This window comes from Heteronotia binoei, chromosome 16, assembly GCF_032191835.1.
Source record: "Heteronotia binoei isolate CCM8104 ecotype False Entrance Well chromosome 16, APGP_CSIRO_Hbin_v1, whole genome shotgun sequence".
NCBI classification, from domain to species: domain Eukaryota; kingdom Metazoa; phylum Chordata; class Lepidosauria; order Squamata; family Gekkonidae; genus Heteronotia; species Heteronotia binoei.
The window spans coordinates 36,682,383-36,698,512 of NC_083238.1; the positions used below are offsets into that span (position 1 = coordinate 36,682,383).

The 16,130-nt window shown below is 40.2% G+C and overlaps 1 protein-coding gene across 1 annotated transcript in view; it reads right to left on the reverse strand.

The window, feature by feature from the left end:
• TTN (titin) overlaps nucleotides 1-16,130 on the reverse strand; it is a 356,828-nt gene that overhangs the window by 55,962 nt on the left and 284,736 nt on the right. The window contains exons 213-230 of the mRNA XM_060257371.1: nucleotides 15,199-15,498; nucleotides 14,767-15,060; nucleotides 11,699-14,665; nucleotides 11,284-11,604; nucleotides 10,898-11,182; nucleotides 9,987-10,286; nucleotides 8,977-9,279; nucleotides 6,992-7,267; nucleotides 6,589-6,888; nucleotides 6,191-6,493; nucleotides 5,049-5,348; nucleotides 4,650-4,937; nucleotides 4,259-4,555; nucleotides 2,807-3,109; nucleotides 2,367-2,672; nucleotides 801-1,088; nucleotides 397-687; nucleotides 14-301 (exon numbers count right to left, since the gene is read on the reverse strand). Coding sequence (XP_060113354.1) covers nucleotides 14-301; nucleotides 397-687; nucleotides 801-1,088; nucleotides 2,367-2,672; nucleotides 2,807-3,109; nucleotides 4,259-4,555; nucleotides 4,650-4,937; nucleotides 5,049-5,348; nucleotides 6,191-6,493; nucleotides 6,589-6,888; nucleotides 6,992-7,267; nucleotides 8,977-9,279; nucleotides 9,987-10,286; nucleotides 10,898-11,182; nucleotides 11,284-11,604; nucleotides 11,699-14,665; nucleotides 14,767-15,060; nucleotides 15,199-15,498 — 8,010 coding nt within the window. The remainder of the gene's footprint in view (nucleotides 1-13; nucleotides 302-396; nucleotides 688-800; nucleotides 1,089-2,366; nucleotides 2,673-2,806; nucleotides 3,110-4,258; nucleotides 4,556-4,649; nucleotides 4,938-5,048; nucleotides 5,349-6,190; nucleotides 6,494-6,588; nucleotides 6,889-6,991; nucleotides 7,268-8,976; nucleotides 9,280-9,986; nucleotides 10,287-10,897; nucleotides 11,183-11,283; nucleotides 11,605-11,698; nucleotides 14,666-14,766; nucleotides 15,061-15,198; nucleotides 15,499-16,130) is intronic.

Here is a 16,130-nt window from a genome sequence, read left to right on the forward strand (position 1 = left end):
ACCATGCACTTACCAATATCGTCCCTTGCTATCACTGTAATTTCACTAGGTGTTCCATACCCAGCTTCATTCTGCGCTCTCACTCTGAAAAGGTATTCTTTCCCCTCCTTCAAATCTCTTGTTGAATACTGAAGATTCTTAGACCTCATCACTTCTTGCCACTGATTTTCACCAACCATAAGCTCAACAGAATATAAATTAATACGACTTCCACCATCACTAATAGGTTTTTTCCATGATAAATTACAAGATGATTTGGTGACAGCCAAAGCCTTTAAATCTACCACTGGCCCAGGTGTTTCTAAGAGAAAAGGAAAAAAAATGGATAAGGTTCTATATAAAATCAGAACAAGACCTCTGATAGCTTGATAGGACAAAACAATGCACTTTTCTCACCAGAAGCTTTAACAGCATCACGCGTCTCACATGGGTCACCAATGCCATATTCGTTTTCAGCCAAAACCCTGAAAAAGTAAGATTTCCCTTCTTCCAAGTTAGAGATCCTGAAACTTGTTTTTGGACACTCTGTAGCTACTGTAGCCCAAGATTTTCTCTCTGCATCTCGTTTTTCAACCACATAGTTCTTCACTGGACTCCCACCATCAATTAAAGGAGGTTCCCATGAAATGAAGGCAGAATCTTTAGACGCTTCTTTTACAACCAGATTAACTGGTGGCCCAGGAGTATCTGCATGAACACAAAATAATCATTTTAGATACTGACCAAAATATAGAAATATATGGATACTATCATAGGTATATATATTTTAAAGCCATTTTTGCAACAATGGTAACACTTACCAAGTACTTTGACCACAATGGTATATTCCTTTTTGCCACAGCTGTTCTCCAGAGACAGGACGTATTTTCCAGCATCATATTTATTTACATTTTCACAGCGAAGGAAAGTGTCAAAATCAGTGGACTTGATGTCCATTCCTGCCCTATCTTTTATGTTAGCACCCACTTTAGACCAAGAAATCTTGGGAGGCGGACGACCTCTCACTGGCACATAAATCCTCATTGTGACTCCAGCACGTAAGATGAGAGCTTTCCGCAGTTCTGCATCCAGCTCTCCCTCAGGTGGAACTGCATTTTAAATAAAAAAATACATTAAACAATGCACTTTAATGCATAGATTAAAGGACAGAGAAAAAGCCCAGTTTCAATGAGTAGAGGAGGATACAAAAAAAGAAAAGAAAAGTGCAAAGGAGAGGAATTATTTTGGAATGTAAATTTTATTTAATGAAGGAAGGGAAGGACAAAGATATAGAGGAAACTCTCCTGAAGACCATTTTCCTCTGTCAATTGTGAGCTTTCATGCCACCTCATTGAGACTCTGGTAGTTACTTATACTTTTTCTGAGCCAAAATTCTCAGAGCAGAATATATTGTTTTGCTGAGCATTCTACTTCTGATCAAATTAAGGTCCTTGCTGTGGTCTAATTATCTAATTTATTAACAGAAAAATGGTGCTAATGTTGCCTTAAGAACACATGACACCTTGCCCCCCGCCTAGACAAGTCACAGCTGACTGATGTCAACCCCATAGGACAGGGGTGGCCAACGGTAGCTCTCCAGATGTTTTTTGCCTACAACTCCCATCAGCCCCAGCCAGCATGGCCAATGGCTGAGGCTGATGGGAGTTGTAGGCAAAAAACATCTGGAGAGCAACCGTTGGCCACCCCTGCCAAAAGGTTTTCAAAGCAAGAGACATTCAGAGGTGGTTTGCCATTGCCTACCTCTGCATGGCGGCCCTGGTATTCCTCAGTGGTCTCCCAGGGCCAGGGCCTAACCAGGGCCAGCCCTACTTAACTTCCAAGATCTCATGAGACTGCACTAGCCTGAGCTATACAGGTCAAGGCATGACATCTTTGCAGCTCCCTGAAATCCAGAAGGAGTGGCCACAGCTATAGAGAAATGTTGAATACTGATAGAGTGGCTGGCATGAGAAGCACTTTTCCCTGTAATCAGGGTGGGTTTTTTTCCCCTGGAGAAAGGGGTGCCAGCACTCTCAAGAGGGAAATGAAGGAGAAACACATGGGTACCCTTCATGAGCTTTTAAACTTTTTTTGAGAATTCTGTTTCCACAAAGGGATTCTAGAATGTTTCGCTGTATTCCCCCACCCCCCAAAGCCCTGCCTATAATGAACGAATGGAGCAGCATAGTGTGCTCAGCACCAAATGCCAGTACTTATGACGTAGAGACAGGGGTTTATGGACCAGACATGAACACTAAAATCTATAATACACATGGTTCTATACAGAGCTATAAAGTTCCTTCAATCCAGCTCTGCATTAAATCTTCTAAACTGCCCCCTCAATCTACATTTCAACCAAGAAGTCAATTTCTTTCCAAGATACTTACTTAAAATGTCTTTGGCGACGTGCTTGTCTGGCACATCACTTGGGTCACTGTATCCAATCTTATTAACAGCATAAATGCGGAACTGGTATTCTGTGCCCTCTGTGAGCCCTGTCACAACATAATTGGTGTCTGGCAAGTTCTTTGGCAAATTGCACCTGACCCAGTTTTCTGTATCAGCTCGCTTTACTTCAACAAGATAACCAATAATAGGGCTTCCACCATCATAGGCTGGTTTGGACCAAGACAGGCTTATGGAACTACGGGTGGTGTCAACCATTTTGGGGAATGCTGGTGGGCCAGGAGGATCTGAGAATGAAAGAAACAGGAAGTTACACAGTGCATACCTTTAAACTGGCAAAAGCACTTGGATACACTCATGTTGACCCACACTTCCACCCAAGCTACACACAGACGAATGAACATATATGCGTTTTACTTACACTGAGGATCACGAGCATATACAGCCTTAGATGGACCACTGGGTTTGCCCAGTCCAGCTTTATTCATAGCAGTCACTCTATACTCATATTCTGTTCCTTCCTGTAGTCCTGTAGCCTTTATAGTTCTTTCAATTATGGGCTTCCTGTTCACTTTTGTCCAGTTGACAGCCTTCGTTTCACGTTTTTCAACAATATATCCTGTTATAGAGGACCCACCATCATCTGCAGGAGCTTTCCAGCTTACAGTCATGAAGTCTTTCATTACATTACTGATTATGGGTGGCTCACAAGGTCCAGGTACGTCTGTAAGTAATGGTTTGAAATTTACTCTCACAGCCTTCAACTTACACAACCAGCTGCTAAAGCGTAAATCATCACCAATTGGTTAGAACAGACGTCCCCAATTTTTTTTGAGCATGTGGGCACTTCTGGAATTCTAAGAACAGGCAGTGGGTGTCATAATAAAATGGATGCTCTAAGAGGAGCAACCACCAAACAGCTGCCACGGGGGCTAGGTATAACCACAAAATATCAGGAAGTTCCAAAAAACATCAAGAGGTTCCAAGCCGAGTGTCCTCCTATGATAGAGGCAATAGTTTCCAAATGGGTGTTTCCTAAAGACACAAAGACAGGCCTCATTTTGGAGCTCACAGGAGTGGAGCTCCTGAACCTCTAAATTTTATTGAGTTCTTTTTCTTATCTTTCCCCCCCTCCCCGCAATACTTGCTTCTGGGCTCCATTGTTCAAATCCTGTAGAGATTTTTGCTGTACTCTAAGATTTCTAATATTTTCCCCCCACAAAAAAAATGGAAAAATAACCAAAACATATAAAGCAGATAGATGGGAATCTTCATCATGCTGCTGTGGCCACATAGGAGAAAGTAATTTAAAAAATATGATGGGAGTAAGGTTTTATTATAACAATAACAATAATAATAATAATAATAAATTTATTCTTATATCCCCCCCTCCCCCTCCGAAGCGGGCTCAGGGCGGCTCACATGACATGGTTTACACCATGATTACACTAAAATCCACCAATACATTAAAACAATTAAAATAGTTAGATACAATTCAGGTTAAGTTAATTAACAATTAAAATTTATCAAATATAAATTAAATTAAAGTGCCACAGTTCAGAATTATAATTCAAGAAACATTTTAAAGTAAATGCTGAGCTGATATAATTTAGTACCCCTTCTGGTGATTTCAGGGGTGTGTGGCATATCCAAATGAGTTGTGCTAATGAGCTCCGGCATCTCTCTTTCTACGAAATGACCCCTGCACAAAGATGATCCTTCTGGAGCATTTCTTACTCCAGTGAAATGGAGGAAAGCCATGACAGGATGTGTAAAGAAACAAGTGGGTGTCAGGAAACACACTGGCAGGCATCCATGGTCATCACCGTGTTGGAGATCATACGTTCAGAAGGTGTTAGTAAGAGAAACTTACCATAAGGGTTTTTAGCCACTGCTGATTCAGTCAAGATGGGGTCTCCTACTCCGAATTTATTTTCAGCACAAATGCGGAACTGGTACTCATGTCCTTCAATCAGTTTCTCAACACTGCAGCTAGTGATTGGGACATTGGCAGTGACTTGAGCCCAGTTGGGCCTGCTTGTTTCCCGCTTGTCAATAATGTAATTAGTAATGTCTGACCCTCCATCTTCAAGTGGCGGTTCCCAAGACAGCATTGCTCGATCTGTGTACATGTTTGTGATCTTAACAGAAGCTGGTGGACCAGGTTTGTCTGGAAGAGCAAAGCAAGACAGTGAAGAAAGTCTCATTTTGGATGCATTTCTAAAAGTTTTAAGTGCGGCTATTTAAACGCAACTTTCACTTACCAAGTACTTTAAGCTTAATGGTCGCTGACTTGGAACCACTGGCATTCTCCGCTGTAATGGTGTAATCCCCTGTCTGCTTTCTGTTTACACTGAAGAGCTCCACAGTGGACAGGTTTCTCTTCTGAGTGATCTTGATACCTTCTGCTGGTTTTAGGACATCTCCCTCTTTTTTCCAAGCAATAGTTGGCATAGGCTTTCCAAACACATTAGCCTCGAGACAAACATTTGTTCCAGCTTTTACCGTCAGCAAAGATTTCATATTTACACCCAGCTCTATTTTTGGTGGGACTAAAAAGTAACAAAAAAGAGAGCGTGACAAAATTGCAAAGAGCACATATCAGCAAGAAGGAAGAATTCATTGCTTAATATTAACAATGTTCAGTTAATAATATTCCTTACCACTCTCTGCCTGAACAGTCACTGGATCAGAAGGTTCAGAAGGCCAACTTATGTTGACGGCTGTCTTCGCTATTGCTCTAAACTGGTACTGTGCATTTTCCTCCAAACCACTTGCAGTATACTCCTCTTGAGGTATTTGGTGGGGAGTGGTATTGCATCGAACCCATTTATCACCTGGTAACTTACAGGCTTCAACAAAATAGCCAATAAGTTTGCTACCTCCATCATGTTTGGGTCTTGTCCAGACAAGAGATACAGCATCCTTAGCGACATCAATGACTTCAGGTTTACCAGGAGGATCTAAAAACAAATGGGGTTGAACATACTCTTGCAGTTTGAGCTTCTGACAGAAACGACTTCATATGCAATGGATGTACAGGATGCATTTTCTCTGACAGGCAAGTAAGGCACTAGCTCTATCAATGAGTATACACTGAACTTCTAATGAAGTTTTTAAAAACTGAGAAGGATCAAGGAAAATAATAATCCTATTTTGCAATATGTAAGAAGATGAAGTTGGATTTTTGCCCTGACCTTCACTCGGAGTCTCAGAGTGGCATACAATCTCCTTCCCTTCCTCTTCCCACAGTGAGATAGGTGGGGCTGAAAGAGCTCTGAGAGAACTGCTCTTGAGAGAGCAGCTCTGAGCGAACTGTGAGCAGTCGGTTTAAAACGGATAAAAGGAAGTACTTCTTCACCCAAAGGGTGATTAACATGTGGAATTCACTGCCACAGAGGTGGTGGTGGCTACAAGCATAGACAGCTTCAAGAGGGGGTTAGATAAAAATATGTAGAGGTCCATCAGTGGCTATTAGCCACAGTGTGTGTGTGTGTATATATATATATATATATATATATATATATATATATATATATATATATATATATAATTTTTTTGGCCACTGTGTGACACAGAGTGTTGGACTGGATGGGCCATTGGCCTGATCCAACATGGCTTCTCTTATGTTCTTATGTGACTGACTCAAGGTCACCCAGCTGGCTGCATATGGAGGAGTGGGGAATCAAACACGGTTCTCCAAATTAGAATCCGCTGCTCTTAATCACATGCTGGCTTAAGGGGCTTAAATTGGCTTTCTGTTAACATTTACACACCATGCCTTGGATACAAATGCTTTGCTTACCAACTGGGATTCTTGCTGCAACAAAATCAGTAGGTTTACTAGGCTTGCTTGCTCCAGCTTTGTTCAGAGCGTAGATTCTAAATGTATACTCCAGGCCTTCAATTAAGTTTGCACATGGGTATTCTGTGGATCGCACAAGTGTATCATTGGCTTTCACCCACAGTATACTGTTCCTTTCTTTCCGTTCAATGAGATAACCAGTTATTGGACTGCCTCCATCGCTGTCTGGCCTATCCCAGGCCACAAAAATGCAGTCTTTGTTCACTTTGGTAACATGTGCATTCTTTGGTTCACTAGGAACATCTGCAGTAAAAGAAATGAGAAAAAATCATCACCTCATCTGTTCAACATTAGAAGAATTTAAACAAGGATAGTAACATGATTTGGGCTAGACTTACCAAATGGGAACCTCGCAGTCATTTTATCAGATGTAAGTGGCTCAGAAATACCAAACCGATTTTCAGCCCTAACCCGGAACATATATTCTTGGCCAGGGGTTAGTTTTCCAATTCTACAACTAGTCTTGGTCACAGAAGCAACTGCCGTTATCCAGTCTCCTCGGCTAACATCGCACTTCTCAACCACATAGTTGGTGATGTTACTACCACCATCTTCAAGAGGCATATGCCAATTCAAAGTACACGCATCAGCATCTATATCAGCAATGTCAAAGGGTGGTTGTGGCGGACCTGGGATGTCTATAAAAAGATACAAATGTACATATATGAGACAATGATAGTTGGCGAATGTATTGAAAAACGTGTGTTGAGAATTAAGCACAGAAAAGAAAACTGGACGCACCCATGACGATAACTCTGATCTTCTGAGTTGCTACTCCAGAACTGTTTTCAGCAGTTACACTGTAATAATCACTGTCCTTCCTAGTTACATCCTTAATAATAAGAACAAACATGTTGTCTGCTTTATGCACAGCCAGACGGCTGGATGTCATTACATCCGTCTCAGCTCTCATCCACTTGCAGGATGGATGAGGTTTCCCATATATATGTGCTTCAATCCTGAGTTTTTGTCCAGCTTTTATACTAATACGATCTGGCATCAGAATCTTTGGTGGCACTGAAATGGAAGTCAAACAAAGGAAAACACACATGTAATTCCAAAGAAAAACCAATAGCCTGTGTTATTGGGCATGTGAGGTATTTAGATGATATCATGGCTATAGTGGGGATAATTGTAGCTTCTGGTTTCCATTGTGTAGATTGCCTGAACCCAATGTTATATTATGACATTCTTCAAACCATATACATTGTTTCTGAAATAAAAATGCAAAGGGGCTGAAGCAGCTAGGATTAAAGGGCCCTTATTTGAGCTCTTGCAGTGAGGGCCAAGATGAATTCTGTCTATAACATCCTTCTTTCCCATTTTTAAAAATCTTTCTGCCACACAGACCAAGGAGGATGACAATTATTAAAAAGACAGCCACAGCACTGGATAAAACTATGAACCATTTTGAACAGTGCAGTCAGCTGCCTAAGGGGAGGGGAGACCAAGGTAACACTGCCTCGAGCCCCTTGGAAGAAGGGTGGGGTGATAATGCGATAGACAGGGAAGAATCAGTACTACATCCCAATAACAGAATTATAGAAGAAGAAGAGGAGATGGAGGAGGAGTAGATTGGATTTATATATATGATTATTGAAACTGTTTTACAATGTTTTAATTCTGATGTTTGTTTTTACTGTTGTAAGCCACCCTCAGCCCACTTGTGGGGCAGGGTAGGGTATAAATAAACAAAATTAACATTAAATATCCTTCACTACTTGAAGGAGTCTCAAAGCAGCTTACAGTCTTCTTTCCCTTCCCCTCCCCACAACAGACACCCTGTGAAGTAGGTAGAGCTGAGAGAGCTCTGAGAGAACTTGTGACTGACTCACAAGAACCGTGAGTTCCCTGTGAGAACTTGTGACTGACTCAAAGTCACATCAGCCTGTGGAGGAGTGGGCTGGGAAATCAAACCCAGTTTTCTCAGATAAGAGTCTGTGCACTTATACTGCTACACCAAGCTGGCTCGTTTTGTGTTTAGCTCATTTTTACACAGTCACCATTAAACTAGCTCTAAGGAGTCACATTCCTCATAACTTTAACTAAATCATAATTTTGATCCTTTGACTTTTCCCTTGGTTTTTTTGCCATTCTACAGAGTACTTTCATTGTTCAACGTGTCTCAGTATCATAATAATTCTTAACCAAGGGCTGGCATCCTTATATGTAAGGTCAGGACATTTTATTTAGTTAAAATTATATTTCCCTGTTTTACAAAGTCAGGGAATTGCATTGTATTTTAAAATGACAAATAACACTAAAATACAAATCAGCGTACTGTTGCTGTGCAGAGGTAATGCAAGCAAGACGCAATCAGAAAGCTGCCTGCAAGGATCTGTATTTAATACTCTGGCCAGAGACAACAGCTTACACTCTGTCTCGAGGGTTATAAGAAACCATAGCAGATTCCAGAGACAATGAATTGGTACACAAAACAGCTTTTAGACTCTTTTATAGTGCTGTCCTATGCAGAATTACTCCAGACTCAGCCTACTCAATCCAGTGGGCTTAGAATGGAGTAACTCTGCTAGGACTACCCTGCTATCCACTAGAGGGAATTTATGTGGCAATAAGGAAGTATAATTTTTTTAAAAATTGTGACCCACAAAGTTGGATACAGCTATAATTTAATAGTAAGATAACATTAACATGTTGCATAACAATTGTTTTGGTAAATATAAAATACATTTCAATAGTACAAGTCATAATAACTAGTTACTTACTGAGTTGTTCTTTAACTTCAAATATGCCCTCTGTTTCTCTTGGTAAGCTTACTCCTACAGCATTTCTAGCTGCCACTCTGAATTTATACTTCTTTCCTTCCTTCAGGCCAGCAACAACAATATTGAGATCTTTAACAATAGAGTACTGTGTCCAGTGATCCTCAGCGTGACCCTCTTGTTGATATCCAATAATGTAGCCATCAATTTTAGAACCACCATCCCTGAGTGGTGGCAGCCATCCTAAAGTAGCACTGTTCTTTGTGATTTCAGTCACCTCTAGTTTTCTTGGAGGATCAGGTTCACCTTTAGAATAGAACAGGAACCAATATTAAAACATTTACATATTTGCAATAAAATACTTTGATGGAACTATTACTAAGATCAGGGCATCTTTCTGAGATTGATTAGTATCCAAACATCTGTAGATCAAGTGAAGCTGAACTTTCTTGCTTCCCCCTTCTGCTGTAGCCCACTGAGCTTCCAAACTTTTGTTCCAAGGTGGTGGTGATGGCCTATGAATTCTCAGGAACAGGTCAGGAGACAAAGTGGAGGTCTGTGCTAGGAGGGAGGAATTGGCTTTCCATTTCTAAGAGGTTAGGAACCACTTTCTGTCTTTAATCAAGTACCCCCTGCCCCAGTCTCCTTAGTGAATGAAAGCTATCAATCTTAATATTCATACAATGATTCTCTATATTGTATTAGAAATACCAGAATGTGTCTAAAAGTGCATATTTGATGAATCACCCTATTCTGACCAGTGCCAGGTTCAGGGCAATGTACAACAGTAAAATCAGTTACATTAAATAAATAAATAAATAAACAAATAAATAAATTAATAACATTAAAAATTACAAACCTCGATGGCATCTTTAAAGTGCTCTTATTCAGTTAATCAATTAATTAATCAATAATGATAATTCCATGATGTCTCTGCCATCATGAAAAATTGTAAAATGGAATACATTGGATTTTTTTTTTTAAAATCAGAATCTATATTAATAGATACTCACTTAGCGGATCTGTTGCTAGGATTGGCTTCGGAGTGTCTCTTGGAACACCAGAACCATATTCATTGACAGCAGTCACTCTGAAGAAATACTCAGTACCCGGTACAAGATTAGCACACTTGAAGCTTGTCTTCTTTATATCACCAATAACAGTTGCCCAGGTCTTTCTATCAGCCTCACGTTTTTCCAATATGTAATGTGTAACAGGGCTGCCACCATCATTCTCTGGTGGCGTCCATGAAAGCTGACATGACATTTTTGTGACTTCTGAGACGCTGAACTCTGCCACTGGCCCAGGAGTATCTATGAAAAAAATATCAATTCACATTTTAGCGTTTGACCAGAATTCAAAATGACATAACAGCTTTCTAAACCGCAATCAGTATGGTTACAGGCACCTCACTTCCTTCTGTGGTGACAGGTTCTAGGGACAGTATTGCAGGGTCTGGTTTCCTTTCGATGAGAAAACACTGGGGGCTGTATTTGTTGTATTTGTGTTTATTTATAAACACACAAGTAGAGTCAGATGCAAACAGAGTCCCTCTTAGAAAGCAATGGATCTCCCACTCCACATCAGATTACCAGAGGGATTCTGCACTCCCAAATTCGTATATCTTCAGCCAATTTACAACTTGCTCTATCAGTTTGCCCTTACCTTAAAACTGCCCCCCTCCTTCAGCTAGTTTGTATGTTTGTCTGAGAGACAACTCCAATTCTGACAGCTAAGTTAATCAAACAGATTCCCTATCTATCAAGAAAAAATGTTCCAACCACTAGTTTGCACTGATAAAACATAAACGATCACTGCTGGACCATTAATCCAACAATGGAATGGTCAAGAGAGAAACCATAATCATATTAACAATTCAACAATAAGCATTAAAACCAAAATTAAAATTATTTTTGTTACTTACCAAGGACACGGACATTCACAAATACAGCCTTTTCTCCAGCAGGGTTAACAAGCGTCAGGGAATATTTGCCTGAGTCATCCCGTGTAGAATTGGGGATAACACAGAAAGCCATTGTGTCAACCAGATCGACTTGGCCCTTTCTGACCACATTATCAATCCCTACTCTCCTCCAGGTGACTCTAGGTGCTGGTCGTCCTCTAACAATGGCAAAAAGTCTTATGGGGCACCCAGCTCTGACTGTGACTAACTTTCGCAGACTTGCATCCAATTCAATCTCAGGAGGTTCTGGAGGAAAAAAAATTACATATTAAAAGATTAAAAGGTTATTCTCTACAATTATATTGGAAGAATGCTAAGAAATGTTGTAGGCGTTAACATCAAATTACCAAGTATTTCTTTAGGAGAGACAGCTTCCTTTAAATCAGCTGGTCGGCCAAGGCCAACCTGATTTTGAGCAGCAACTCGGAACTCATACAGTTCTTTCTCATCCAGGCTAGTCACAGTATATTCTGTATGAATAACTTGTGCAGCCACATTGCATCTTTTCCATCCTTCATCTGGACCTGCTTTTTCAGTTTTTGGTCTCATTTCTACAACATATCCAATAATTGGAGCACCACCGTCAAAGACTGGCTTTCCCCAGCCAAGAGTTATAGAGGTCTTCGTGCTATCAACAACTTTAAAATTAGTGGGAGGACCAGGTGGTTCTGTAAGATAACAAAAGCACAGAAGTAAGCATTCCAGAGAATTAGGTAAAGATCTGTTAAATTAAAATACAGCAACAAGGAAAAATTTCATTACCTATTGGGTCTTTTGCTATAGCTGGTTTGGATGGGAAACTTGGTTCACCAATTCCAATTTCATTTTCTGCCTTGACACGGAATTGATATTCATGTCCTGGAATGAGATCTGGAACTTTTTTGCGTCTTTCTGGGATTGGAGTTTTGGTAACAGGAACCCATCTTAATGATCGTTTCTCTTTCTTCTCCAGTATATATCCTGTGACTGATTTACCACCATCATGTTCTGGTGGATTCCAAACCACAGTCATCTCTTCTTTGCTGACTCTTGTGATTTCTGGGGGATCAGGACGACCAGGTCGATCGTATTTTGTTTTTGCTATAATTGGCTTAGTTTCTGTTGGTGGACCAGTGCCCATCTTATTCTCTGCACGGACTCTGAATATATATTCATTGCCTTCTACCAGATGCAGTACATGTGTGTAGTTCATAAGCAAAGAGGAGGAATAGGTAGTCCAAATCATACGCTTGCTTTCACACTTCTCCAAGATGTAGTTTTGAATTTCACAACCACCATCATCTTCAGGTGGGTCCCAATTGACTGTACACCGGTCACTTGAAATATCAGAGACTTTCAAATTTCTTACAGGTCCTGGTTTGTCCAAAACATTTACAGTAGCATATGCTACAAAGCTACCAACTGGATTTGTGGCAGTAATAACATATTTACCCCCATCAGTGCGCCTAGATTTTGTGAGCAGGAACTTCGATGAGTCTGAAGTTGTTTCAATTTTGACCCTTGGAGATTTCGTTAGATCTGCGGCATCTTTGTCCTTTGCCCAAACTACTTCTGGTTGTGGCTTGCCTCTTAGTCCTGCTTCAAGTTTAATTGATTCACCTGCTTTCACAGTAAGCACTCCACTGAATTTGAGGTCAAGAACTGGTTTCTGAAGTTCTTCCTTAACAACAACTTCACTTGTCTTCACCCAGTCACTTTCACCTCCTTCATTCTTGGTCTGGACTCTGAACTGATATGTTTTATTTTCAACACATTTGTCAACCATGTAGTGTGTTTCCTTAATGCTGCCTTTGTGCACCCTTTCCCACTCATCTGAATCCTTGAGTTTTCTCTCAACGTGGTAAGTTAAGTTGGGGCTTCCGCCATCATAGTCTGGTTTTCTCCACTTCAGATACACAAATGTCTTTCCGGTTTCTGCAATGTGAAGATTTTCAGGTGGGCCTGGCCTTTCCACAGGATTAATTGCAAGGATCGGAGTTTTGGTCTCAACAACTGGGCCTGGACCTACTTTGTTTTCCGCACAAACACGGAAGAAATATTCATGATTTTCTACAAGATGTGCTTTTACCAATCGCTTAGTAAGGTCTGAAGAAACAATCGACCAGCCTCTCTGATTTGGTTGACGATACTCTACTATGTAATTTGTAATTTCAGAGCCACCATTGTCTTCAGGGTTCTCCCAAGCAACCATACAAGAATCCTTAGTGACATAGCTTACCTTCAGATTCTGGCAAGGCCCAGGCCTGTCAAGTACATTAACAATTGCTGATGCTTGGGCATGTCCACTGCTGTTCTTGGCTGAAACTAGGTATTTACCATGGTCTGTTCTCATAGCTGATTTCACTTGCAGCTCTATATGAGGGAATTCATGAATGATATCGATACGTTTATCTTTTGTTAATGTTTTGCCATCTCTAGACCATGTTATATCAGGGTCTGGTCTGCCTTTTACTTTGCCAATAATCCGTGCTGTTTGGCCTACTCGGACTGTAATTATATCACGGCAGGTCAAATCCAATTCTAGTTCTGGAGGGGACAGAATGTCTTTAGCAATTACAGTCTCTGGCAATTCTCTGGGTTCTCCCTCACCTACAATATTAGCAGCTTTAATACGGAATCTATATTCATTTCCTTCAATTAGCCCAGGTACAGTAAAGGCACACTGTCTGATGAGTTCATCTTTATTAATCCTACTCCATTGTGCAGTTCCACTTTTTTGGCATTCCACAACATACCCCAGAATAGGGCTACCACCATCTTTGAGCGGTTTTGTCCATACTAGTTCAGCTGTTTCTCTGGACTTATCTTTCAGCTTTGGATTAATGGGAGGGCCAGGAGGAGAGATGGGCCGTGATGCTTTCACTGGGTCAGAAACTGGAGATGGTTTACTAAGGCCAACAACATTTTCAGCAAAAACACGGAATTCATATGTGTTTCCCTCAAAGAGACCTGTAGCTCTGAACTTCAGATCAAGTACTGGTGATTTATTGACACGAATCCACTTGCCTGATAATTCACGGCGTTCAAGAATGTAGCCACTTATTGGACTGCCACCATCAGATTTTGGCATAGACCAAGTTACTGTTACAGCATTTTCTGTAATATCATGAACTGATGGTTTACCAGGTGGAGATGGTGGATCAAATGTATGCTTAGCAACTGCAGGTTTCGAATCAAGGGGTGCACCGATGCCTATCTTATTTTCTGCACGAACACGGAAAATATACTCACAGCCCTTCTGTAGTCGTGGAACTTTAATTCTGGTTTGACTAATTCCTGAACAGACTACTCCCCAAGTTTCCTTCTTTGACTCTCGCTTCTCAATAATGTAATTAATCACAGGACTTCCACCATCATCTTTAGGAGGTCGCCAAGCAATGACCATGTGTTCTGGAGTAACTTCTAGAATATCAATTGGTCCAGTTGGAGGTCCAGGAACATCCAAAACAGTTAGATGAAGAGGTACAGTTTTGCTTCCAGCTATATTAGATACTGTTAGCAGGTATTCTCCAGTGTCTTTTCTTGTGCAGCTTTTAATAGTAAGAACAGTTGAGTAATTGTCTGTATCTATCTTGTAATTGCCTTCTGATTTAATTTCATTATCATCAGTTACCCATTTTGCCGTGGGGACAGGTACACCTCTCATGATTGCTGGAAGTCTTACTGTGCTACCAGCTTTAACAACAAGACCTTCTATAAGTTTAACATCCAGTTCAACGGATGGAGGTACTGTAATAAAAAAAAACACATATACATAAGTTATTACCATTTCATCAAGTAAAATTAAGCAATGAATATCAAAACAATGTATAATTTATCAAACAAAATACCTAGTTTTTCTTGGCACTCTATTGGAATGGTTGTGTCTGGAAGGCTAAGTCCCACAATATTTTGGGCTTTCACACGGAATTTGTAAATTTTTCCTTGTGTTAGACCAGTTACAACACACTCAGGCACAGTGACTGTTTTGAATTTGGTCCATTCAGCTGCACCTTCTTCTTGGAACTCCACCAAAAACCCAGTAATTTCAGCACCACCATCACGATCAGGCCAATTCCAAACAAGAGAAACCTCTGTCTTGTCAACATCTACATGATGCAGGTTCTTCGGTGGGCCAGGAGGATCTTTTAAAAAATGAAGAAGATAACAATAGAATTATGTCTCATATATTTCCATATGCTCATGCACACTGCACAAATAAGTACTGTCTCACATTTCACAAAGCTTGTATAAAACAGAATGATGAATTGAAAGGTACTTACGAAGTGGATCTATAGCCTTAATTGGCTTGTGGCTTTCAACATAAGAACTCCGCCCATACTGGTTCTCAGCAGCAACACGGAAGAGATACTGAGTGCCTTCCATAAGATGTTTAGCTAACAGACTATGTTTCTTAGAAGATGATGATATTGGTACCCACTGGGCAGCAGCAACATCTTTCTTCTCCACAACATAGTTGGTAATGATAGAGCCACCATTGTCTTCTGGTTCCTTCCATGTTAGATAGCAAGAATCTTTTCTAACTTCACTAACTTGTAGATTCCTAGGTGGCCCCGGTTTATCTAAAAGAAGATTAAATTAATATGAAATAATTACTTAATAAAACACTGGAGCATTCACAATGTATTAATAACTTAAATTTATTTTTAAAAACATCCTTGTAATTTATAGCCCTTCCCTTTGTGCTATATGTTTATTAGTTACAGAGTAGATAGATAGAGCCTAACTGTATTTTGCTGGCAGAAGATAACCTCCTTTAGCCAAAAATGTGGGTGATTGTCAAAGATTATTCCTTACCACAGCAAACTTCCTACTTCACCCCATGTTGTTCACCCATGCCTAGAGTACAACTTATGGCGGAGCAACAGACTTCAGAGACAGGATAAAAGGTTAATTTTTGTGAATAGCAATCCATTAATGATAAATAAGAATCTAAGTTGTAATTTCTAACTATTTTCTAGATTAACATGGAAAATAACATTTGTCTGAGCTATTTTTTTAATGTGTGTATAATCCCTTCTCTTATATCGATTTTAACACATTATTGTTCAAAAGTTAGTCACAAATTTCTTTTTCTGGTGAGGCGGTGGGTTAACTCAGGAGAATATGGATCAGAGAGAAGAATTAAGATGTCATATATGGAATTTATGCCCCATGTTTTTATTATAAATACAGATATAAACATATCTAAGAG